Source organism: Scaptodrosophila lebanonensis, unplaced genomic scaffold (genome assembly GCF_003285725.1).
Source record: "Scaptodrosophila lebanonensis strain 11010-0011.00,11010-0021.00 unplaced genomic scaffold, SlebRS2 tig00000092-arrow-pilon, whole genome shotgun sequence".
In the NCBI taxonomy this organism is placed as follows: domain Eukaryota; kingdom Metazoa; phylum Arthropoda; class Insecta; order Diptera; family Drosophilidae; genus Scaptodrosophila; species Scaptodrosophila lebanonensis.
In genome coordinates, this window is record NW_022060566.1 from 4,363,793 (window position 1) to 4,384,829 (window position 21,037).

Sequence of the window (21,037 nt, forward strand, 5' to 3'; positions counted from 1 at the left end):
CATAACACGCAGCTTTTGCATACATAGCATCGACTACATTCTTCTTCAATTTACCATTTTTCAAATTTTTATCGATAACAGCTGCATTTTTTCGCTTCGTGTCTTCTGTGATCACATTTTTGCATCAATTAGATTTATTTTTATTTTGGGCGTATCAAACAAATTTATTGTTCATATAGGTATGAACAAATCTTCCATGTGTTGCACGCATAAATGTTTGAGTACAGTTATGAACAGATACGGATTTGAAATGAATGCTACCAGTTCAGGCCAACCTAAAGTAGTAATCATAATTTCTGGCTTTTACTTTTTGAAATACAGGTATTTCTCTTATTTCCTTGAATTTTACATATTAACTTGTGTAAAAATGGTCACTTTGAAGGTTCTTGCTTTTACAGTTTCGTCTTGTGTTTAGTTTCCAAAAAGCTGTTCAGACAAATACCTATAATCAGGCCTTATGTTTGCTTATGTGAACGACAGGATTCGTTTGAGTGTAGGTGTGTGTGTGTGGGTGTGTATGTGTGGGTGTGTGTGTGTGGGTGTGTGTGTGTCTTACCACATGTGTCAATCACAGCCAGGGCGTTATTAACATGCCAAAAAAAAAGTGCGTTTGTCGTCGTCTTCAGCATCATCCTCGACATCAACGTCTGTGCCAGGCTTGCAATTTCATTTCGTTTTCATTTTATTTTTTCATTTTTAATTAAATGAAATGCGAGCGAAAAACTGCACACAAATGAAAAGCCATTAACAAAAAAGAAAGCACAAATACGAGTAGAGAAAACAACAACAAAAAAAAGGAATTGCAAACGTAAACGTAAACTTTTCTGAAATGTTTTTTAATGGCTGGCCAAGTTGCTTGTTGCGTGCTCATGCACATACACATGCACATGCACATGAAGACCCATACGCAGACATATGCACATCCTTCATGGTCGTAGTCAAAGTAATAGTAGTTGTAGTTATAGTTATAGTTGGGCAATGCTATTACTGTTGCTGTCATCGGTGGCGTATGAGCAATGTGACGACATTGAAGTCAACCGCAAATCATAATTGTTGCAACAACAGTGTAACAACAATGTAAGCTTAAACAACAACAGCAGCAGCAACAACAACAACAACAGCAACATGACAACTAGAAGCGACCACAACGAAAGCCACAAAAGAGGACATTAGCCTTGTCCTGTTGTCATTCCCCTCGCTGACTGGTAATTTTCCTGCCCTGTCCCTGTTGTCGCCATCAGCGTCGTTGCCGTCACCGTTGTTGTTATTGTAATTGCTTTTATGATGTTGACCATTGTTGTGCCATCCACGGGCTGCACGCCTGGCCAGTACACGCCCCCGCCCACACCCTCACCATCGCCACCGCCTCTTCCAAACGCCTAGGTCCACCATCCACACGCATTACATTCATTTAAGTCCTGCCGCAACTTCAATCGCGATGCGTATCAGTTTGTTTTAACTTTTAGTAACCAACACAGCCCTTCCCCTCCCTCATCCATCCAATGCCGCCATCAAACCGTCCATTCCTAAAAGCATGTAACAACATTTATCTCTGCCGCCGCTGCCGCTGCGTGTTGTATGCCTCAGACAGTCGCCACATTCTTCTTCCTTCCTTCCTTCCATTCTTCCGCTCACTCAGAAAAATAACTTGAGGCCAAGACGTTTCGAAATCAAGTATTGCATCGAAATATTAGACCGATGCATTTTTATTGTCGTTGGCAGATTTCTGATTTAGCAATTGGGCTATTTTATATTTGCAAAAATGTAATCTGAATGCACGGCTAATCTGAATGCACGGCTTCAATGCTTTGATTAAACAGAAAAAAAGAAAAAAAAAGAAAAAGCAATTATTCCAATAGACGATTCCATTTTTTTTCTCGGCTTTTTCGTATCGTTCAGAGCTTCTGTTTCTTGAAGTCGGGCCACTTTCCATTTACCTTGGGATCTAATACTTTAAGTCTCATTTCAAAACCGCATGGAGATTTCATTGACGATCCGAACTACCTTTTCTGTTTCAATAGTGCCTGACATGGCCATCAAAAAAGCACGATAATTCTTGTCTTGCGCGTTTATCCATAATTTGGTTTGCCACAGTTCTCGCAACTACAGCGACTTTATGCAGGTCTTTTGGATTCTTCAGCTTACATCAGTCATGACGCCACCGGTTTTCAATATTGGCCGATCTATGTCTTCAATATGGCTGGCTATGGTGGTGTTCACACGTATCCTTTTTAATTTCGACCGCACTTTGCTAGCTTCAGGTCATTCGGTCCCTCCAGTACTGGGGATGCAGCTCCTGTGATGGGAGATTGTTTGAATGCGATCGTTGTGAGTAATCTGATCGTTGATCTGAAGCTGTTCGCTGAATTTGATGTTTGCTCGAAGTATTGCTTCCATAGTTTTGTTCATTTGTTCATCTCTACTACTAGCTTGATTTTCAGACGATTTCAACTACTTAGTTGTTCGAGAAATTCGCTCAGTGTGCTCTCCATCCCTCAACTCCAGAAGTCGTGGCCATACAAAAGTAATCATAAAGTTACGGCCTCGCACACGTTTCTCCGGCCCCATCTCTATCACACTCTCCTCGGATCTATTTGTGTCGCTGCGTCCTCCTTTCTTGAACGTGTATGCCCCCCAAGGGCGCTATATAGGCGCACCCCGACCCTTCCTCCACCCGCCCTGACCACCATTTCATTTATTGTTGCTGTCTACTTTTCGTTTCTTGTCTCGTTTCGTATCAGCCCCTGCCTCTGCCTCAGCCTCAGCCCCAGTCCCGGTCTCAGTTTGGTTTCTTGTGGCGTCTGCTGTTTAATGTTAATATGTATGTCTGCCCGCAGCCACAAAAAAAAAAAAAAAACAACAACAAAATATATTAAAAAAAATAAAAGAATACACCAAACTTTTCTACTTCCACTGTCGGCAATTGGCCGTTTTAATGGCCCACTGCTGCCTGGCAGCCACCAACACCGTCCGTCCGTCCGTCCATTCGTCCACGTTCCACACACCACCTTCATAGAGAGGAGACCTTTCTTGCGGCAGCATCCGCCGCTGCATTGTCAATAAAAGCGACAAATTTATTGTTTGCTAATATGAGAACAGCGGCCCTGTCCGACGACGACGAAACTCTGGAGCGGAAGCCAAGCATTTCCCTTTTGTTTCATGCGCGGTCAGTCCGATGTCGAGCCGATGCCGATGCCGACGGCGACGCCGACGCCGACGCCGACTCCGCTGCCGATGCTGTTGCTGTTGCCGATGATGCGAACGCAGAAAATATGTTTTCAACATAATTTCATTCATTTCATTTCATTATAATAATCTTTTTTTTCTGGCTTTATTTTGTTTTGCTTCTTTGGTTGGCTGCTTGGTTGGTTGGTTGGTTGGTTGGTTGGCCGCACGCTGCTCATTCTCAACAGACTCATTATCGGCCGGACGCGCCAGGACGCGCTTGGCCTGCTCAACTTTTTTGTGGCGGGGTGGTGTGTCGCTTGAAGGGCATCGCAACGACATTTTCGCTAATTTGAATTTGATTTCATTTGAAACTTTCTTATTCCCATATACCTTCAATACACAAACAAGTATGAACATAGAATTGTGTGTGTGTGTGTGTTTGTGTGGCTGGTCGGCCGATTTGGTTTATGTTGCGACGCCAAGTGCGTCTGATGGGTGGCTGTTTGGCTCTGTGTGTGTGTGTGTTTGTGTTTGTTTGCCTGTTAATTAATTGATTTTCGCATTTGCACAAAAAGTAAATTGATATTCCAACACACTGCAAGCTATTTACCCAACCTGAACGCAAATATCACAGATGCTGCATATTTCTGCACAAATGCTTGTATTTTTAAGCACGCGTGTGTGTTTTCTGAACATTTGCTAAGCTAAACCAAACCAAACTAATATGCCAATTGCTTGGCAAACAAAGCAAAAATTATCAATCGTGTTGAAGGCATCGTCAAATTTTGTCTAAATTTCAACATTCCCCTCTTTTACATTTGCTTTGCACTTGGATTATTAATTTTAACACATTTTTTGCCAACAAATTAGCTAATTTTAGAACAAGCCTTACTTGAAAATAAACATCAGAGCCGAATGAGTGTATTTTTAATATTAATAACATCTCCAGAGCTCAAAACAGAGCCACCTGCAGACTTCAATAACCAAATTTTGGTAAGAAACATAGCTCTATAAAAAAATACAGCAGCTTGTGAGGCTATTGTTTTAATATGCCTGTGTGCTCCTCATTCATTCAGTCTCTGCAGTATACAATATTCTTATTATATTGAGTCGCTCCAAAACAAATGCTCTCTCTCCCTTTAAATCTTATATTGTTAGCAGGACTGTCCTAGGTGTTCTGTAGACTTCCCTGGGCTTTTAAGTCTTCTTAATAGACTCGGAACTACTTTCCCTTCTTACTGTGGGCACTTAATTGACTGAATTGCCATTCTAAACAGGCTCTACATCATTAGCAGTCCGTAGGACTCTCCTTGGTTGATTATTTGTGACTTCTCGGGATATTTTTGGTCGTCTAATTGCTCACCTTTCTGCAGACCGACTAGGAACTATTTAACATCACGCTTTGAACAATCGTTTTTGGATTTAGTATTCAGATGATATTTCTCACCAACTTTCAATAGAATTTTCCCTCTACGAGTATGATAATTAAATCATTTAAAAGTAGGAAGTAACTTTCAACGGGCTAAGAAGTATTATTTTTGGGCACGCCTCTGAAAGTCTCTAACGGTCTATTAACACAAGAAACCATATCGGTAGAAGCATTATGACTTCGAGTATGGCTTTCAAATTTCCAAAGAAAGAACCACAAAAGTCCCCTTTATATGAAATGTATGGGCTGCTTAAGGTTGGTCAGAAACTCGAAAGTACAGTTGCCACAACAGTTAATCGATTCCAGTATTTTTGCAATCTTTTTCAACAGAAGTTTTATATCGCTTAGCTTTTGCACATAGCAGCAACAAAAGGATATTGCTTTGAGGCATTGAAAACGCAATAGAAAATGTGAAATGCCATTTCTTTTTTATTATCTGTCAACTTCAGCTAAGCCAGCCAAAAATATATTTTCTTCAAATATAACTTGTACATATGCACTTCTCTATGGATCTGGCAAAGATTTTTTGAAAGGCGGCAGGCCTTGTTGTGCGAATCTGAATTTTCAAAAGCAAATTGGCAACAAATTGTATGCTTCATGTAAAAGCAACTTGTGCGTCTATGTGCGCGTGTATGTGTATGTGTGTGTGTGTATTTGTGTGGGTGTGTGTTGGTGTGCGTGTGTGGCCAAAAAATGGGAGCGCATATATGTATATATATATATACATACATATATCACTAGTCATAACAGACAACATGCTCGTAACAAAGAGTAAATGAAAACGAATATTTATATAAAGTTAAATAGAAACTGCAGCCAAATTGAAAAATGGAGAAATTCTGAAATTGGGAAATTGGAAAATTGAGAGATTGACGGCGACAACAACAACAACATAAACTATGCCAAAAAAAAGGCCCAGGCCCGGCCACAAGGCTAAATGTAAAAATTTTGAAATATTTTTTACAGACAGAAAGGCAGACAAGCCGCCGGCCTGGTGAAGGGGCGGACGGGTGTTCGAACAGAGGCAGCAATGTCTAAACAAAACAACACTACAGGATCATCCACAACAACAAGAACATGAAATAGTGACTAAATATTTGAACCTCTGTCGAAAACGTAGCCATCAATCGAATCAGCTCGAAGTAATCTCGTTGGCACATAACATTCTATTTAGAGATATATATATATGTACGTAATTATATGTGTTATCATCGAAAAGGGGGACGGAAGGAGAATAAAAGGGGGAGCCACAATTTGTATAAGAATATTGAATATTAATAATGAAATTTACAAAAAAGGAACTTTTTTAGCCCGTACCTTTAAAAGTGAAAACCAACTGTAAGCTGACGAATAGCGAACAAAATGAAACTAACATTAACATTAATTTAAAATAAAACACTACATTTAATTTACAATTACGAGACAGAGAACGAAAACCAAACAATTAGTAAATGTCTAAGTGGAATTCAGCAGCACAGCAAATTGTTAACAAACAAAAAACTTAGTGAAATTGTTTAAAAGGAAAACAAAAACAAAACTAAAAACAATGCATAACAATTTAAGACAAACAAAAAACAAATTGAATTAATTTATAAGCAACAATAATAACACATTATTGGGTAATTGAAAATATTGAAATTAACTATAAAAGAAAGTGAAAAAGAAAAAAAGAAAACAACTGCAAACTAAATTATACGATTTACAAAACTAAGTTTAACTGAAAGGGAAAAACATAAGAAATCGCAACTATATAATTGTAGGTAAAGTAATTTTTTTTTTGTCAAATTTTTAAGGTCATGCAGGCTATCTCCTTGGAGAGCAGCAGAAACATACGCAGTGTGAATCCCTTTTGGCACTTTGGTCGAATCATAGAAATATATATATTTATGGCTTTCATGTTTTTGCAAATCTTCACAATCAATATTCGATGCTTCCATTGTGTTGTTGTAGTCTGCAAAACAGTAAAAGTTTCACTTAAAAATTTTAATTCTAATGTATATACCCTAGACGAGCACGACGAGACTAATTTATAAATACTATATATACTATATATATATATATATGTACTTATATGTATATGTATGTTATAGCCATATAGTAGAGTGGTGTACTGTTTTTTTATTTAGCTATCCTAAGCAATTGGTTAGAGTTTATTAACAATCGGCTGACTATATCATATGGCTGTTATGGGATCAATTAGACCGAAAAACTAGATCGTTATAGGCAATTACTTTTGGTTTCCTTACAAATTTAAATGCCGCCTTTGGCTTAAATGATTTGAAGCGCATTTTATTCTTTCTTGCAAAAAAATGAAGCATGAAACGTCGTTTTTTCAGTAGAAAATTTAATTTAAATCTATCGCGAGAAGTCCAACAGAGCAGCCTAAAGCTTCAAATTAATTTTTTGTTTTCCTCTTTACAATGAAAAGAAAATGGCTTAACCGTTAAATCGATCGATTTGATCATATATTTTTGAAGTCGCCAACAAATCTGAAATGTTTTAAATGCCCGTTTTTCAAACTAGAAATGAAATTTTTTAGAACATTCGAAGATTACTTCAAAATCGATCAACAGTATCACACATCGATCGTTAAAAAGTTATCTTTATTTCGCCAACAGAGCCATATGTTACTTGCTTTTGACTTAGACTCTATTTCTGCTTCCGAATCGATTTTTAAATCGACTAACTTTTAATACTTCATGCCACTAAGCAATTAATCGTTGCTATTTTAAAATTAATAAAATAAATATTGAAAACCCCGACCATTTCATGATGACTTCTAGTTTTCAGTTTTAAACTGCAGCAGAGATTTTGCCAATAATTGCACAATTTATCCACGTTTGAGATTATTAATACAATTGTCAATTGGCCTGCAAAGAATATTACTGTTTTTTTCGCTACTGAAATTCTTTTGTTCTTTTTCTTAACGCTTTTATTATAAGTACCTTCACAAGCTGACAGTGGCATAGCTGCTAGCAATTGTCCATGCGAAAGTAAAATGACTTAAAAATCAGTTGCCCCTAAAAGTATGCTTCAAGACCATCTTTAAGTTGTCAATGGATTCGAACATAAAAAGCTTAACAGTTGTGCATACATACTAAACAATTGCATCTTGCTAATTGAAATTGAATTAAATAGAAACCTTAGCTTCAGTATTCAGTTTGAAACAATAGCAAACCTTTTCTCGAATATCGAATTAGCTTAATGCACTTGATATCTGAATAGAGATATATACTAGTAAAATGTTGTGAGAATACTTGAAAGATTTTAAAACATGCAATAATTTTGGCAGTGTAATATTTGAAGCATTCGATCGATAGTGCCAATTAATCACACTGCTAGATGATTTATCTGCTATCCCCAAGGTGCCCTTCACTCGCACTAATTGGCCAACAGCACTAGCAGGAGGGGCCACAAAAAAATTAACTCTAATATGAACGAAAACCAAAATACTTAACTCTGTAAAATCCATTGCACAAAACGATTCAGTCTAGTCTCCAAGCACCCACACACACACACACACACAACCATTTAACATAAATGTGCACAAAGGAGGAAGGCTCTAAAACAGATAGAAAGAGAGAGACACACAAAAGCACAAAATTTCATTCAACTATAATAATCTCTCTAGCCACGAATCCTCAGAAGCGTTTCGTCGCACCTAAAAGTACGTAAAAGATTTCTTTCATACACACCCACACATACAGACACACACACATACATATGTACATTGAATACATAAATCAAATTGGAATTATGGTAATTAAATTTAAAAAAAAAATGCAGCGCAAATATGCCAAAAAGAATGCATAGTAACTAGCATGGATTTTTAACACACAAAACAAAAACAAAAACAGACAACAACAACAAGAACAAAAATAATAATAATAAACGAAAGAAAACAATGAACGAAAGCCCCCAAGAAAACCAAACAATTTAAGCTAAGAAATGAAATAAGAACGAAGCGCCAAGGCGAGCCACACAAACAAAGAAAAGTAACATTAAAACATAAATAAGGCAAACGAAAACAGAAACTATGTAAAACGAAGCGGAGAACTAATAAGCAACGATAAAAAACAACAACAGAAACTACTTATTTACAAAACAAATAATAAGTTAGCTATAATGGCATAACAAGAAAACGAAAACAAAAACAAAAAAGAAACGAAATAATAAAACAAAATGAGAAGAGCCATTCGAAAATTCAAATAGAAAATTCTTTTCAAATATCAATAAAGCAGGAAAAATATTCAAAAAAAAACGAGTGTGTATTTTTTAATGCTCATTGGTGTTTATTTATTTTTGGTATATTCTATTAACAGTTTCAGCTAAGAACTACAATATTTAAATATGTCATAAGTCACAGCGAATAAATAACATTATTAAGGTGAGCGCAGCTGAGGCGCATTAAGTATTCTAAACTAAACGATAAAAGTATGTGAGAAGAATTGTATTACAGATATAGAGGTTAGTGCCTAACTAAGCAGTACATTGTTGTTTGGATAGATGTGGGTGTGCATGTGTTTAGATGTGTATGTGTGTGTGTGTGTGTGTGTGTGTTATACTGGAAAATATTTCACTCTTTGGGCTCAACTGCGCAGAATACTGGGATAGAAACGGAGCTCTCAAAGCACAATGAATCCACATGCTCATATAACGCCCACTTTTTAGATTCCTCATAAACATAGCATATAGATAAATATGTGTGCTAGAGTGTTAAAGTTAGTAATTAGCTAGCGTAGCCAGCATAGACTTTGTCTTTTATAGTCAGTGTTGCAGCAAGTCGCGTCTTGCCATCGAGAAAAGGGGCAGGCAGGTAGGTAATAGTTTCATGTCCTTTTGCTCTCTTTCTTCTCTTCTCTTTCTTTAGTTTTGTGTACATTTTGTGCCGCTCAGTTGTCATGTTATTGCTAGTCTTAACAGTCAACGGATAGTTCCTCGGTTTCATCCTCCGGTTCGGCGCCACGACCCTCGCGTATGCGTTTCAGTTTGCGCTTCAACATCATGACGCCTGCAATAGGTCATAAATTTTCAATTAAAAACGCAACTGAAGCGCTAACTTCGAGCATTTACATTTGATGGCCTGAAAAGTTTTTGCCGATGCCGACTCAGTGGCCGGCATGGAGCTGGCCGTAGCACGTTCGTGGGCCAACTTCACCTCCATGTAGGCCTTCTTCAGCGTTTTGTAATGCCGAAACTCGCTAGAGTCCTTCAGCAGGATGCACCTAAAATGTAGCAGCAGAAATTCTTTAAGCACAGCATTTATTTGGAGTGTGACAATTGATTGCTTACTTGGCTGCTGACCCCTCGCCGGAACAATCCGATGGTGTTGTATGATAGATTTGATGATAAAAATATTGAAGCACTGGGGAATTCCAAATGGATAAGCCATACCACAACCATATGGCCACATTCAGTGGCAACTTAAAGTTTTTGGCAAACAGCGTCGGCAGAAAGTACTTAAAGGGTATTAAGTTGATGAAAACATGCAACCAGGCCGCTATACGGAATCCTAAAAATATCTGATAGATCAGACAATTCCGTTTCGAGTTCTGCAAAGCCACCAAGGCCAGACACTCCGTGAGTATGTAGTAGAGGCCCAGCGTCAGATTCAAGCCAACAAAATAGTTCTCATATCTGCAAGCAAAACAAATGAATCAAACAATGGATAGAACTGTAAAGAACTAAACAACTAAAATCACCCTAGCTGTACTAATCATTCCCATGCCAGGCTATATGATATTGTTACCCCACTTTGATAAGACTGGAGATTATAAGAAACTCATATAATAAATTATACTGAACTTACGATATCGAAATAAGCAACAACAAAATGGTATTTGCAACGATCGATCCTACAGGAGCTATATAAAATAATGAGCTTATATTTTGTCTGTCATAAACTTGCTCTGCGTATGGATAACACAATTCTACATACTAAATTTGGTGTCCCTAGCTGCTATGGTTAAAAAGTTCTCGGCGTTCATACAGTCGTACAGATGGGCAGACGGACATGTTTGTGCCTGTGACATACATTTGCTTAGACTTAGGTACTGGGTATATGTACAACTAATATTGTAAAAACTAAGACGCACTTGTAAACATCAATAGCCAGCAGCGCCAACAGGTAGACGCCCTTGGAGGCAGCCTCTAGGAAATCTGCCTCCTTGAAGTCCAGCATCGCGCCATGCAGGTAGAAGGTGATGATGAATATTGAATAGAATTCGAATTTCTCATACTGCTGCGATCTGTAGAAAATGAGATTCTCGGACGAGTGGAACAGCGAATAGCGTCCCTGATTCTTCATCAGCTGTGGCAAGATCATGAACTCGTTATAGAAGTGTAGAAACAGGGAGCAGGCGGCATAAAAGGCGATATTCCAAATCAGACGCGCAAACTGTTTCCGTTTAAAGTATTTAACATTCGACGATTTGAGAAAAAACTGCAAAAAAAACAAACAAAATTGTAAGTGAAGAGACTAGAGTGCAATTAAATGTCAATTGTAAATGATTCGATAATTGACTGCATATTCAACTAATTGCACTATATATGTACAAATAGATACATATTAGGAGTATGCATGGCAAAAGGGTGACGCAGTCCATTCTACACATCAATCAATCATTCTCCATCACGCCGATCGCAAATAAAGATGACTCTTGAACGAAAATTCCACTCTAAAAACGCAGCCGAAGTGATTTCGAAAAAACAGGCATTCGATTGATTAAGACAGGTGTGTCATGAATATAATAATGCTTCAATCAACAACAATTCTGATCTCTGCTGTAAGCAGACGTACTTGTTAGGTTTTAGTGCACAAATTTTTTGCATGTCTGACCGCAGCTTAAGACTTTAATTGCCCGACTGTTCGAAAGCACTTCAAGTTTAAGAGTGTTTTTTTTTCAGATAAAGTGAACGAATAGAATAAATGTCAATTTAGGCTATCAGTGTTCCACAAATTGACAAACAAACTATATACATACATACATATGTATGTATGTATGTACAATTTTAGTATAAAAGTAAATTTGCGGCAAATGAGTATAAAAAAGGGGTTTAAACTTGAAATACTTATTAATCTACTCTAAATCTAATTCAATTGAAGGAACAAATAAAATAGAAGAGCCTAATTAAATGTTAAAAGTTACGAATCCTTTGCAGGAATAGCTTAAGTCCCTATTTTCATCTCAGTTACTAGGCTCCAAAAAGGGTTATTTGTTTACACTCATATTCTCTAAAGTTTCGAATCTTATTGGATGGAAAAATTGTGACAAACATGTCAGTTCCTTGTTAAATAAATTAATGCATGTGTGAGAATGCAAATGAATAGACTGAGCAAATGCAATGTTTTCTTTAAGCAGATAAAAAAAAGGTATGTGATCATAAATCGGGACGCTTCAGATGAAATTGTCATTTCCACAGAAACGAGAAAGACAAACAATAGCAATTTCTCTCACTCTTTTCCACTCGTGTATATATGTATGTGTATTTAATTATAATGGGAGAAGAGTACATATGCATGCAGTGCTCTAATGCATACGTTCAGCATTATATATACGTACATATGTATGAGGATGTGATATGGACATACATCTGTATATATGTACATACAATAGGCACGGCAATACCAATGAACTTCGGTCTCAATAACTTATGTTATCTTGGGTGGAGCAGAAGTCGCCCACGATGTCTCAGTGGTTTTGTTTTTGCCATTCGTAGAGCCGATGGCCCAATTCTATTTATAAATGCAAAAAACAATTTTAATGCACACCCAAATGCAGTGCATCGCCCGTACCCGTAACACTGTCAGATCTGTATTTACTGGTGCATATCAAATCTTGTACTCTGACTTACGTGGAACATACGGTGAAAGCCGCAAAAGCCCAAGGATAACGTTACGAAGATCCAAAACACAGCGTTTATCAGGTAAGATAAGTCTATGTCTTTAACCAGCGCATCGAAGCGGTCGTTTGTTATGAGATATTTAAGCGGCAAAAAGAAGTTACTTATTTCGGCCCAATAGTCCGGCGGACCGGATTTCATATCCAGTATGGACGTCATGTCTGCCCGCCACTTCCTTCTCTTACACTTACACTTACAACCACAGGATGTGCATGGTATTTGTTGGCTACAGATTCGCCATAGAGGCTGTGTTTTTTTTTTATATTCTATTTGTTATGTCGATAAGCTTGCCAGCCATGCTATCGATAATCGATGCAATCAGCCGGTACAGAGTTGCGTGAATGGCGCAGTGCTGCCAATTTTTATGCAGCGCTCGTTAAATTCAAAATCAGAATTACCACAATTTCATTATTAATACATAATTCGCAGACATGGCCGAGTCTGAAGTGTCTAGGATTAATGACTCTCCGAGAGAGCCTGTGGAATTTCTTCAAAAACTACTGAAACATAGAAATCCCACAATGCCGCAAACCATGAATTTGGCCACAGTTGATGACGAATACGGCGTACTCAATCGGACGGTGATATATCGTGGTTTGTCCAATGATAACGGCATTATTTACGTGACACAACGTTTCACGCGCAATTATAAGAACCTGAAGGCCAATCCAAAGGCGTGCTTTACATTCTATTGGCCAAAGCTGATGGTACCGGCCGAAGGTGCTGAACCGTGTGTCTGGCAGGTACGTGGTTTGGGCGCCACCGCTACGGAGCTGGCTGAATCGGAATTGGACGCCCTTTGGTCTGAGGAGGTGCTTGCCACTCGCATACGTGCTTTGGTCTTTCCCTGCGGCGAGCCGGTTGAGTATGAGGAGCTTAAAGCCAAGCACGATGAATGCCTCAGACAGCATTTAAGCAGCGGTAGACCACTCGAGCGCCCAGACACCTAGTAAGTGCATTTATTGATTATTACAAACTCAACACTCATCTTTCCCTTTCCATAGCACGGCATTCAAATTTCAACCAGAGCGCTGGGACTTCCTAAAAGCAGGAGTTGGAGCAATTGCGGATCGGGTACAATATCGTCGGCAGGACAATGGGCAATGGCTGGCCATGCATGTGGCCACCTAAACGAAAGCAGCGAATTATATATGTTTTCATTATTTTATTCAACCGATACAATTTGCAACAAAACAATGGGCTCGCTTCGCTTTTTACAAACAAAATTATTACACAGTTACATCAACTAAAATTAATCTAAATTTAATTCTCTTTTCGTCCTTTTCACTTTTGTTTAGAATACAACTAAAATAGTTAATAAATATTACACAAAACAGTTTTTAAAAAAAATAATAATAATTAATAGAGTAGTATGCAGTTAGTTATGTTTAAGTTGTGTCTTGTTTGTTGTTCTTTCTTTTTACATTCATAATACACAGTGTTTGCCACACCAGAATCCAAATAAATATATACTCCAGCGTCCTATTGAAATCATTACGCTCTTGTTTTACAAAATGCAGGGCGCGGCAGCTACACCGCATTCACCGTCTCCCGTATCCAGGCGGCATTTGAGGCGATCTTATCATACATTCGCGGCCTTTCTACACCCGTCGGGCCACAGGCAATCCGCCACGATGAGACACCAATGAGTGCCCACTGATTCGTTCCAGGTATGAGGCATTGCACAGGCGCCCCCGAATACTCCTCTTGCTGTAAATAATAAAAGGTAACAAATTTGTATTATTCCTTCCCATAGATAAATGGCATTGCATGATTATGAGTTCCAATTAAAAAAAGTAAGACATGTGGAATATTCAAATCGAAATCAAATTATTGGTCGCAGGTCTAACCCAGCAGAAACACTAGTTTCGTAGCTTATTTCAAATCCATTATAACTTTCAGAAACGTACTATGAATAATATACGAGTAGCTACTAATAAATACGTTTTGTTTTAGCATCGTCTAAACCTAAATTTTCCTTCGTTTTCTAATCATTGCTGGATTTGTATCTACATTAGCATTTGTTTTAAATCATCTCCGAAACGTAATCGACTATAAATTGAATTCAATATTAGGAATCTAGGTTGTTGTTTTGTTTTTCTTAAAAGCTAAGTTAAAAGTTTGTTGTTCCTTCATGAAACTTAATTTTAAAATTGTAGAAAAGCATCTTTGAACCGAAATCGATATTAAAAAAATAGTCGAATTCACAAACGAAGAAACTAAATTTTTTTAACTTAAATTTTTGCATTTGTTTCTTATTGTGCACATTACAAAATTTTGTAATATTAAACTGGTTTAAATCATAGCGTCATTTCTTCATTGATATTGAAAATTGCCAAACTTGTTAAATTCTTCAATTTTGATATATCGTATCTTAGTAAACACTTGAGTATTTATAAAAATAGCTTCATTGAGATAGTACTTTTTCCTTAATTTGTTTATTCTTTTTAGGGTAAAAAAAACTTCTCTAATTTCATATATATGTATATAAATACTGAAAAAGTAACAAAGTAAATAAGTATGAAATAGAGAATATTTTTGAAATTTTAGACAGAATTCCACATTCAAGTTTTTGCACACAACTGCACAAACGGCTCCTGTTTGAACACCCTGTGTGCTAGTCCGTGACGTCATGAGACAGTCTAATGCACACGCGACATGAAGCAACGCGTTTGTTTTGAATCGTTCGGCCCGACCAACAAATGTATGAGTAATAAACAAAAACAGCAACAACCACGCTAACAAAGGCGGCGGCTGCAGCAGCGGTAGAGGCAGAGGCAGCCTGGACAGTCATTCATGCTCTCGTTCTCCCCCCGCACGTGCGTTTATTGTCACACGCTCACACACACGCTAGAGAGTGTTAGGGCTAGTCAAGCCCGACGAGGAAATACACTATACCTACAAAATAAACATGTTTAAATGTATTTTCACAAATTAATTAGCTAAATAAATGTTCTTAGGGTCGACGTATTTGAATAAAATTTGAAAATAAATATATACATATATATATAATGTATCGTAAACATACATACATATAAAAAATTTTATATTAATGTAGCTTTGAAATTTCGTATATACATACATACATATGTACATAGAAGAATTGGAAAGCCGACACTTACATATGGCCCTAAGACTGAATGCAGTTCAATATAATATGTAGAAATTAAATACATATGTAAATATATGTATATTGTTATTAAGAGGATATTACACATATATACACATGACACACATACACACATTATAACGACAAACTTGAAACATTAATGAAATTTAATACATTAAGCCTATGTTATAACGACGTACATGAAACATTAATGAAATCTGTGAGCATAACACGCTTTATCAAATCCCATAAATAAAGATAGATAGATCTAGAAGGAACTACTGGGCTGTCGAAGAAGCAGGGGACAGCGAGGTGGATAGATGCTGTGGAAGATAACTACAATGAACTGTCAGAAGTAGATATATGTATGTGAAGGCCTTTCGTAACCAGGCTGTAATGCTGATAATTATACTAATAGCTGTAGAATTGTGGACAGCATTCAAGAAAAGAGGAGTTTGGGTCCGAAATCTTTGCGTTCATCATACAGACAGACGCACAAATGGACGATCGAATATGTCCCCTTCTGTCTGTTACATTCGTTTGCACACAGAGAATATACCCTTTTTACCTTTTTGGAGGGTTCAGGGTATGAAAATGCTAGAAACATCCCGCGTGAATGGGAAGAACAATAGATCGAGGCGAGTGCGTGCGCTGGCGCTGGCGCTCTACCTGGGACCCTCGATTCGTAGAGTGCAGCTGCACGCACAGTGCGCCCAAGCCACGAAAGATAGTGAGAGAGAGGGTGAGAGAGTGAGTGTGTGAGTGCGTGCGTGTGTGTGCGTGAGAGAGTAACTGTTTGTGTATAAAAGAAATGCCGCTTCACTGCAATGTATTTATTGAAGCGCAGACTTTGGTGGTGAGCGGAACCCACAAGCGGGAAACCAGATAGTGAGAATATTAACGCGATAAAAGTGAAATAATACATATATACATATACATATGTGCATATAGTGTTGTTAGCCAATTTCATCATGTCGGCTATAAAGAACTGCCTAAAGATCAGCTATCAAGGCGAGCTGAATTTCATAATTTGTGATGCCGGCCAAAGCTATATGGAGATTATGGCGCTAGGTAAGTTGTGTGAGAAGCCAATTGATCAAAACGAGACTTAACACTCTATCTCCCCCCTCTTCCTCTTTCTCCCTGCCCGCTTTCGCAGCCAGCTTCCGGTTCAACATTCCCACACAGCAGCGTCGCGGATTGGTGCTGACCAACGGCCAGGGATACGTTTTTGAACCGAAGCTCTTCGAATGCTTTCTGCTGCTCTTTCCGTGCCCCGAAATGGTATTTTATTTGCGCCTGGATTGGAATAAGCTGCGAAGAGCGGTTACGGAACATGTCGAGACAGCGACGCTGCCTTTGCTCAAACGTCGTCGCGAACAGCCCGCCGAAGCTGACGGTCAGCAGCAGTCAGCGGTAGGCGAGGAGGAGGAGGAGTTCGACTATGTGGCAGTGCCTGTTTATCGCCAGAACGCGTTCTTTGGAGTGTTCCCGAAAGTACTCTGTGAGCGACAATGCCAACAATTGGAGCAGACGAGGTCAAGATCCGCCCAAGACCAAGCACGTCGATCTCATCAACAGAATCAACATAATGAGGAACCCCAAGCGAAGCGTATTCGCCTCATGTTACACAGAAAGCCGCGCGAATCTCTGGACCTGATGAGGACTACCACTTCCAGCTCCCATCGCTTCATACGCATCTAAGATGCACGAGCAGAGCAAACCAAATTGTTTTTTTTTTTTTTGTACATAACTAGAATTAAGATGAATCCACCCACAGAATTATTGAGATTTTGAACTGAAGTTCCTATTTTTAGTCGCTAAACAATTGAATTCAAATATAGTCTAGTATATATTTATATATGTATGTAAAGAGAATATTTAATATATAGGAGTATATCATACATTTATTTATGTATAATTAAAAAAAACTTATACACAAGTCTTTTTCGTTTCCGATTTTGAACTAATTTATTAAAATGGATTTCACTTCGTTTTTCAATTTCGCAAAATAATTTAAGAATTTGAATTGAATTTAATATGGAAATACTGACTCAATAGTATGTGCTATAAATCAACCATATAATTATACAAAAAAGCAATTTTGCAATCAATCTATATATAGATATAAGACGAAAAAAGTTACCAAGGTGGTAAAAAAAAAACGAACAAATTTCTATATGCAAGTAATTGTTTGGAAGAAAGTTTGCGAATTTCGTAATTGTCAGGCAATTTTTGCTTACGACTTTAAATTTAAAGACTATATACAATTATTGCAGACTACAAAAAAAACGTTTTAATTTTTTAATTTATTTGCGAAAGATTCCTCCATCAGAATATATTCAATAATTTGTACTACAGCGAGTGACTTATGGCCCGATCTTTCTAATGGATTTGTAATAAACATATGCTCCTATGTAGATATTTCAGTGCCGCTAGGTTTTATGATTCAAAAGGTATCGCTGTTCATACAGACGGACATGCCTATGTATGTCCATACATACATCCGTATTTACCTGTAATATTGGGTCTTATACGCCTACTTCTACCTGTTAACCACATTCAAACTTTTTACCCATCTTTTAAAAGTTTAAGTTTAGAGCACTGGGCAATAAAACTAGTTTTAAAAACCCCATCACTGTCTTTATAATTCGTCTAGACTTAATTCTTGTAGGATAACTTCTCGATCACTTACCGTGCAGTCATATTTTTGGTAGGTGGCTTCCATACACATGGAGTTGACCGTTGCTATGGAGACGTTCTCGCACGGCGCCATGTCTCCAATTTTGAGTTGGACGCGTTGCAGATGATCGCGCTGCCTGGACCAGCCGAGTGTGTTGCAATTCATCCAAATCTGTTCCGGCGCTGCAGTGGGAGGTTGTGTGCTTTTGACTACCTTGTTAGCTCGGGCCGCTGCCCCCGCCGCCGCCGCGGAGGCATCAAAATAGTTGACCTGCGGAGCGTGTTCTGGCAAAGGATAGACAGAGCTTAATTTGGAAAGATCTGCCTCCACGGACTCCGTCTCCACTTCCGCTTGATGGAGTGCCTCGGCACGCGGCATATGCGAGGCTTCTGGCACTAAATAATCATAGCTAGGGGCGGGCTCCTCTTGGGCATCACTGCGTTCTGCACTGTTGCTGTCGCCATCCGTTTCTTGGGAGGGAAAGAGGAAGAACTGTTGGGTCTCCTGTGCGAGGCGTCGCTGCTGATTGTTGCCCGATCGTATGGCCTGACGTTGGGTGCCTTCGAGGCGCTCGGCAACGGGCACATAGGCGCGTCTCTGGATTTGTTGCTGCTGACGGTGAAGTGCGTCGGGTAAACAAATGGGACGCACATGATCGGAGAAGTTGACGGGCGTCTCCAGGCGCACCATCGCCGCCGTAGAGCCCTCTACAGGACTCTTGATCATGCCAATGATGCGGCGACGCTGGGTCCATGGCGCCTTCGCCGAAAGACGCACCGATCCGAATATGGCCATCCAAGTGGCCCGTGGTTGTCCTTGAAAACAACTCTCCGTGGTCAGCACCCAATCCCGCGATATCAGCGTGCCATCGCACACATGTATGTCCTCCCGGAAGAGCGCCACCAGCCATGGCCAGTCTCCAGGCGAGGACATCTTTGGCAGCGACAAATGCTGTTTAGTGTTAGAGAGCACGGATTGGACGCCACATCGCAGCTCCCCACATCCCACATACAACACCTGCCGCCTGGGACAGTGAGTCCTGATAAAGGATATTTCGGGCGCGTGTGGATCCAACACGCGCACATAATCCTCCAAGTGTTCGGTATCGTTCTGGACATCGAATATTTCCACAGATCTGCAAGCAACAGGTTGGTATAGCTTATTATTTTTTATGTTTTATTCGAATGTTTTCCAATGAGAATATTATATATTTAAAGTTAAGTGTTTTTCTATGAAATCTTCAATTAAGATCTAGCAAATAAACATTTAAAAACTTTAATATACGATATATTCGATATATTTTAAGCAAAAGAGTTGTGGAAACTTACTCATAGCCCAAGGACTTGCAGAGTGATTCGGAGACAGTTTGCCGGACAATTAGCTTGGAATCGCCTTCGAGTCCTTCGGCGCACAGCTTGCCCACAACGCCCTTTTCGGAGAAGACCGCAAAGCCTTCGGCATAAAAGCGCGACAAATAGGGTACCAACGGCTCCGGTTGCAACAAATCCGCGGCCAGCGGCGCTATAGACACTGAAAGGTAATGCGATTGAAGATTGAAGGCACAGCAATTTAATTGATTAGTTGACTTACAGCAGTCCTTCTCATCGGAACCATCCGGGCAATCGGCCTTGCCATCGCAGCGTGCCTTGCGCGGCACACACGCCCGGCCACGTCCACAGTAGATGGCGTTAGAGGCACAGAAGGTGCAGCTGCGCTCATCCGAGAGATCCGGACAGTCCGCATACCCATCGCAGAGACGTGGACTCTGGACATTGGTCTGCATGTCGTTGACGCAGTGCGGTTTCTGCTGGCACGATTGCGTTCCCGTCGACTCTGGAAAGCGTTCGCAGTCGAAATGTTGTTTGAAACGTGCCGGCAGTCGGCCTCCACAGCCAAGCATGAAGGCCTCACAATACTCGCGGCAGATAGAGCCCGGTGTGGGCTCCAAGCCGCTGCCGTGTGAATCACACGGCGGTTGCAACAAGCGGCAAACGAAATCGTATGCTTCCCGGAAGCATTCGCCATCGACAAGTTCACGAAATACAATGACATCGGCTGCCACTTCCTCGTAGCTGGCATGTCCTAGTAAATTGGGGTAGGTAGTCACATTGTAGCCGACGTTGCGGCAATAATTCAGTTGGAGCGGCTCACAGCGACGTGGCGGTCGTGGTGTGGTGGTTATTAGCTCTGTGGTCTCGTCGTGACCACCCAATGGCGATGAGGACATCACAGGCTCCTCAATAATGCCGGTAGTCTCTTTAATCGTTAAGCTTTGCGCATCCACTGTCATGTTGGCGAAGTAACGGCGCTGCGGATTCGTCATTTCCTCATTAAACAGCGCCAGCAAATCACCTGTGGAGACTAAGCCCGCATACGGGTCAAAGATCATGTTAAAGTGGACAACAATGTCGTTGGTATCGTCGCTGCTACAAAGTGGACCAAAATATGTAATAATAATGAGCTCAAATTTCAACTCCATCTTAGACTCACCCATCTAGCGCCAATATTTCGCTACCTTCGTACGCATCACGCAGATCGGAGCGACGCAGGGTGAGATTAATGCGTTCCCTATAATCGCGCGCCTTGTGCTGAAAACGCAGCGAGTTCTGATTGGCCAAATCCATGCTCCACTTGTCGTTCAGCACAAGAAACTTGCCACGAAACACACGATCCGGCAAAGGCTCCGGACGAAAATAGGTGTCTGGAAAGTAATATAAGTTTATGACGTTTCGTTACAACTCATGTC

The 21,037-nt window shown here is 39.6% G+C and overlaps 4 protein-coding genes across 4 annotated transcripts in view; 2 read left to right on the forward strand and 2 right to left on the reverse strand.

Moving 5' to 3' along the window:
• Positions 1-8,866: 8,866 nt before the first annotated feature.
• LOC115627213 lies at positions 8,867-12,759 on the reverse strand. The gene is made up of 5 exons (XM_030522833.1): positions 12,452-12,759; positions 10,693-11,039; positions 9,890-10,234; positions 9,671-9,822; positions 8,867-9,608 (listed from the first exon to the last, which is right to left on the reverse strand). Exons 1-5 carry the CDS (start codon positions 12,656-12,658, stop codon positions 9,514-9,516), a joined length of 1,146 nt encoding a protein of 381 aa, XP_030378693.1. The 5' UTR covers positions 12,659-12,759; the 3' UTR covers positions 8,867-9,513.
• Positions 12,760-13,020: 261 nt separating this feature from the next.
• Positions 13,021-13,630, forward strand: LOC115627394 (pyridoxine/pyridoxamine 5'-phosphate oxidase). The gene is made up of 2 exons (XM_030523048.1): positions 13,021-13,448; positions 13,504-13,630. Exons 1-2 carry the CDS (start codon positions 13,021-13,023, stop codon positions 13,628-13,630), a joined length of 555 nt encoding a protein of 184 aa, XP_030378908.1.
• The window catches only part of LOC115627212, a 29,203-nt gene continuing 21,791 nt past the window's right edge, over positions 13,626-21,037 (reverse strand). Inside the window, exons 4-8 of the mRNA XM_030522832.1 lie at positions 20,782-20,992; positions 19,882-20,717; positions 19,620-19,821; positions 18,304-19,426; positions 13,626-14,209 (exon numbers count right to left, since the gene is read on the reverse strand). Coding sequence (XP_030378692.1) covers positions 14,030-14,209; positions 18,304-19,426; positions 19,620-19,821; positions 19,882-20,717; positions 20,782-20,992 — 2,552 coding nt within the window. The 3' untranslated portion in view covers positions 13,626-14,029. The remainder of the gene's footprint in view (positions 14,210-18,303; positions 19,427-19,619; positions 19,822-19,881; positions 20,718-20,781; positions 20,993-21,037) is intronic.
• LOC115627215 lies at positions 16,552-17,379 on the forward strand. Its single transcript, XM_030522835.1, has 2 exons — positions 16,552-16,679; positions 16,768-17,379. The coding sequence occupies exons 1-2, from the start codon at positions 16,580-16,582 to the stop codon at positions 17,310-17,312; spliced, it is 645 nt and encodes a 214-aa protein (XP_030378695.1). The 5' UTR covers positions 16,552-16,579; the 3' UTR covers positions 17,313-17,379.

Bases quoted from the DNA above. Each gene is read 5' to 3' on its own strand.
- LOC115627213 (XM_030522833.1), bottom strand. From the start codon at position 12,658: ATGACGTCCATACTGGATATGAAATCCGGTCCGCCGGACTATTGGGCC. The intron at 11,040-12,451 runs GTAAGTCAGAGT...TTTTTTTTGCAG, and splicing joins GCTTTCACCGTATGTTCCAC to TTTTTTCTCAAATCGTCGAA. The intron at 10,235-10,692 runs GTGCGTCTTAGT...TTTTGCTTGCAG, and splicing joins CTGGCTATTGATGTTTACAA to ATATGAGAACTATTTTGTTG.
- LOC115627394 (XM_030523048.1), top strand. From the start codon at position 13,021: ATGCCGCAAACCATGAATTTGGCCACAGTTGATGACGAATACGGCGTA. The intron at 13,449-13,503 runs GTAAGTGCATTT...CCCTTTCCATAG, and splicing joins CTCGAGCGCCCAGACACCTA to CACGGCATTCAAATTTCAAC.
- LOC115627215 (XM_030522835.1), top strand. From the start codon at position 16,580: ATGTCGGCTATAAAGAACTGCCTAAAGATCAGCTATCAAGGCGAGCTG. The intron at 16,680-16,767 runs GTAAGTTGTGTG...CCGCTTTCGCAG, and splicing joins TATGGAGATTATGGCGCTAG to CCAGCTTCCGGTTCAACATT.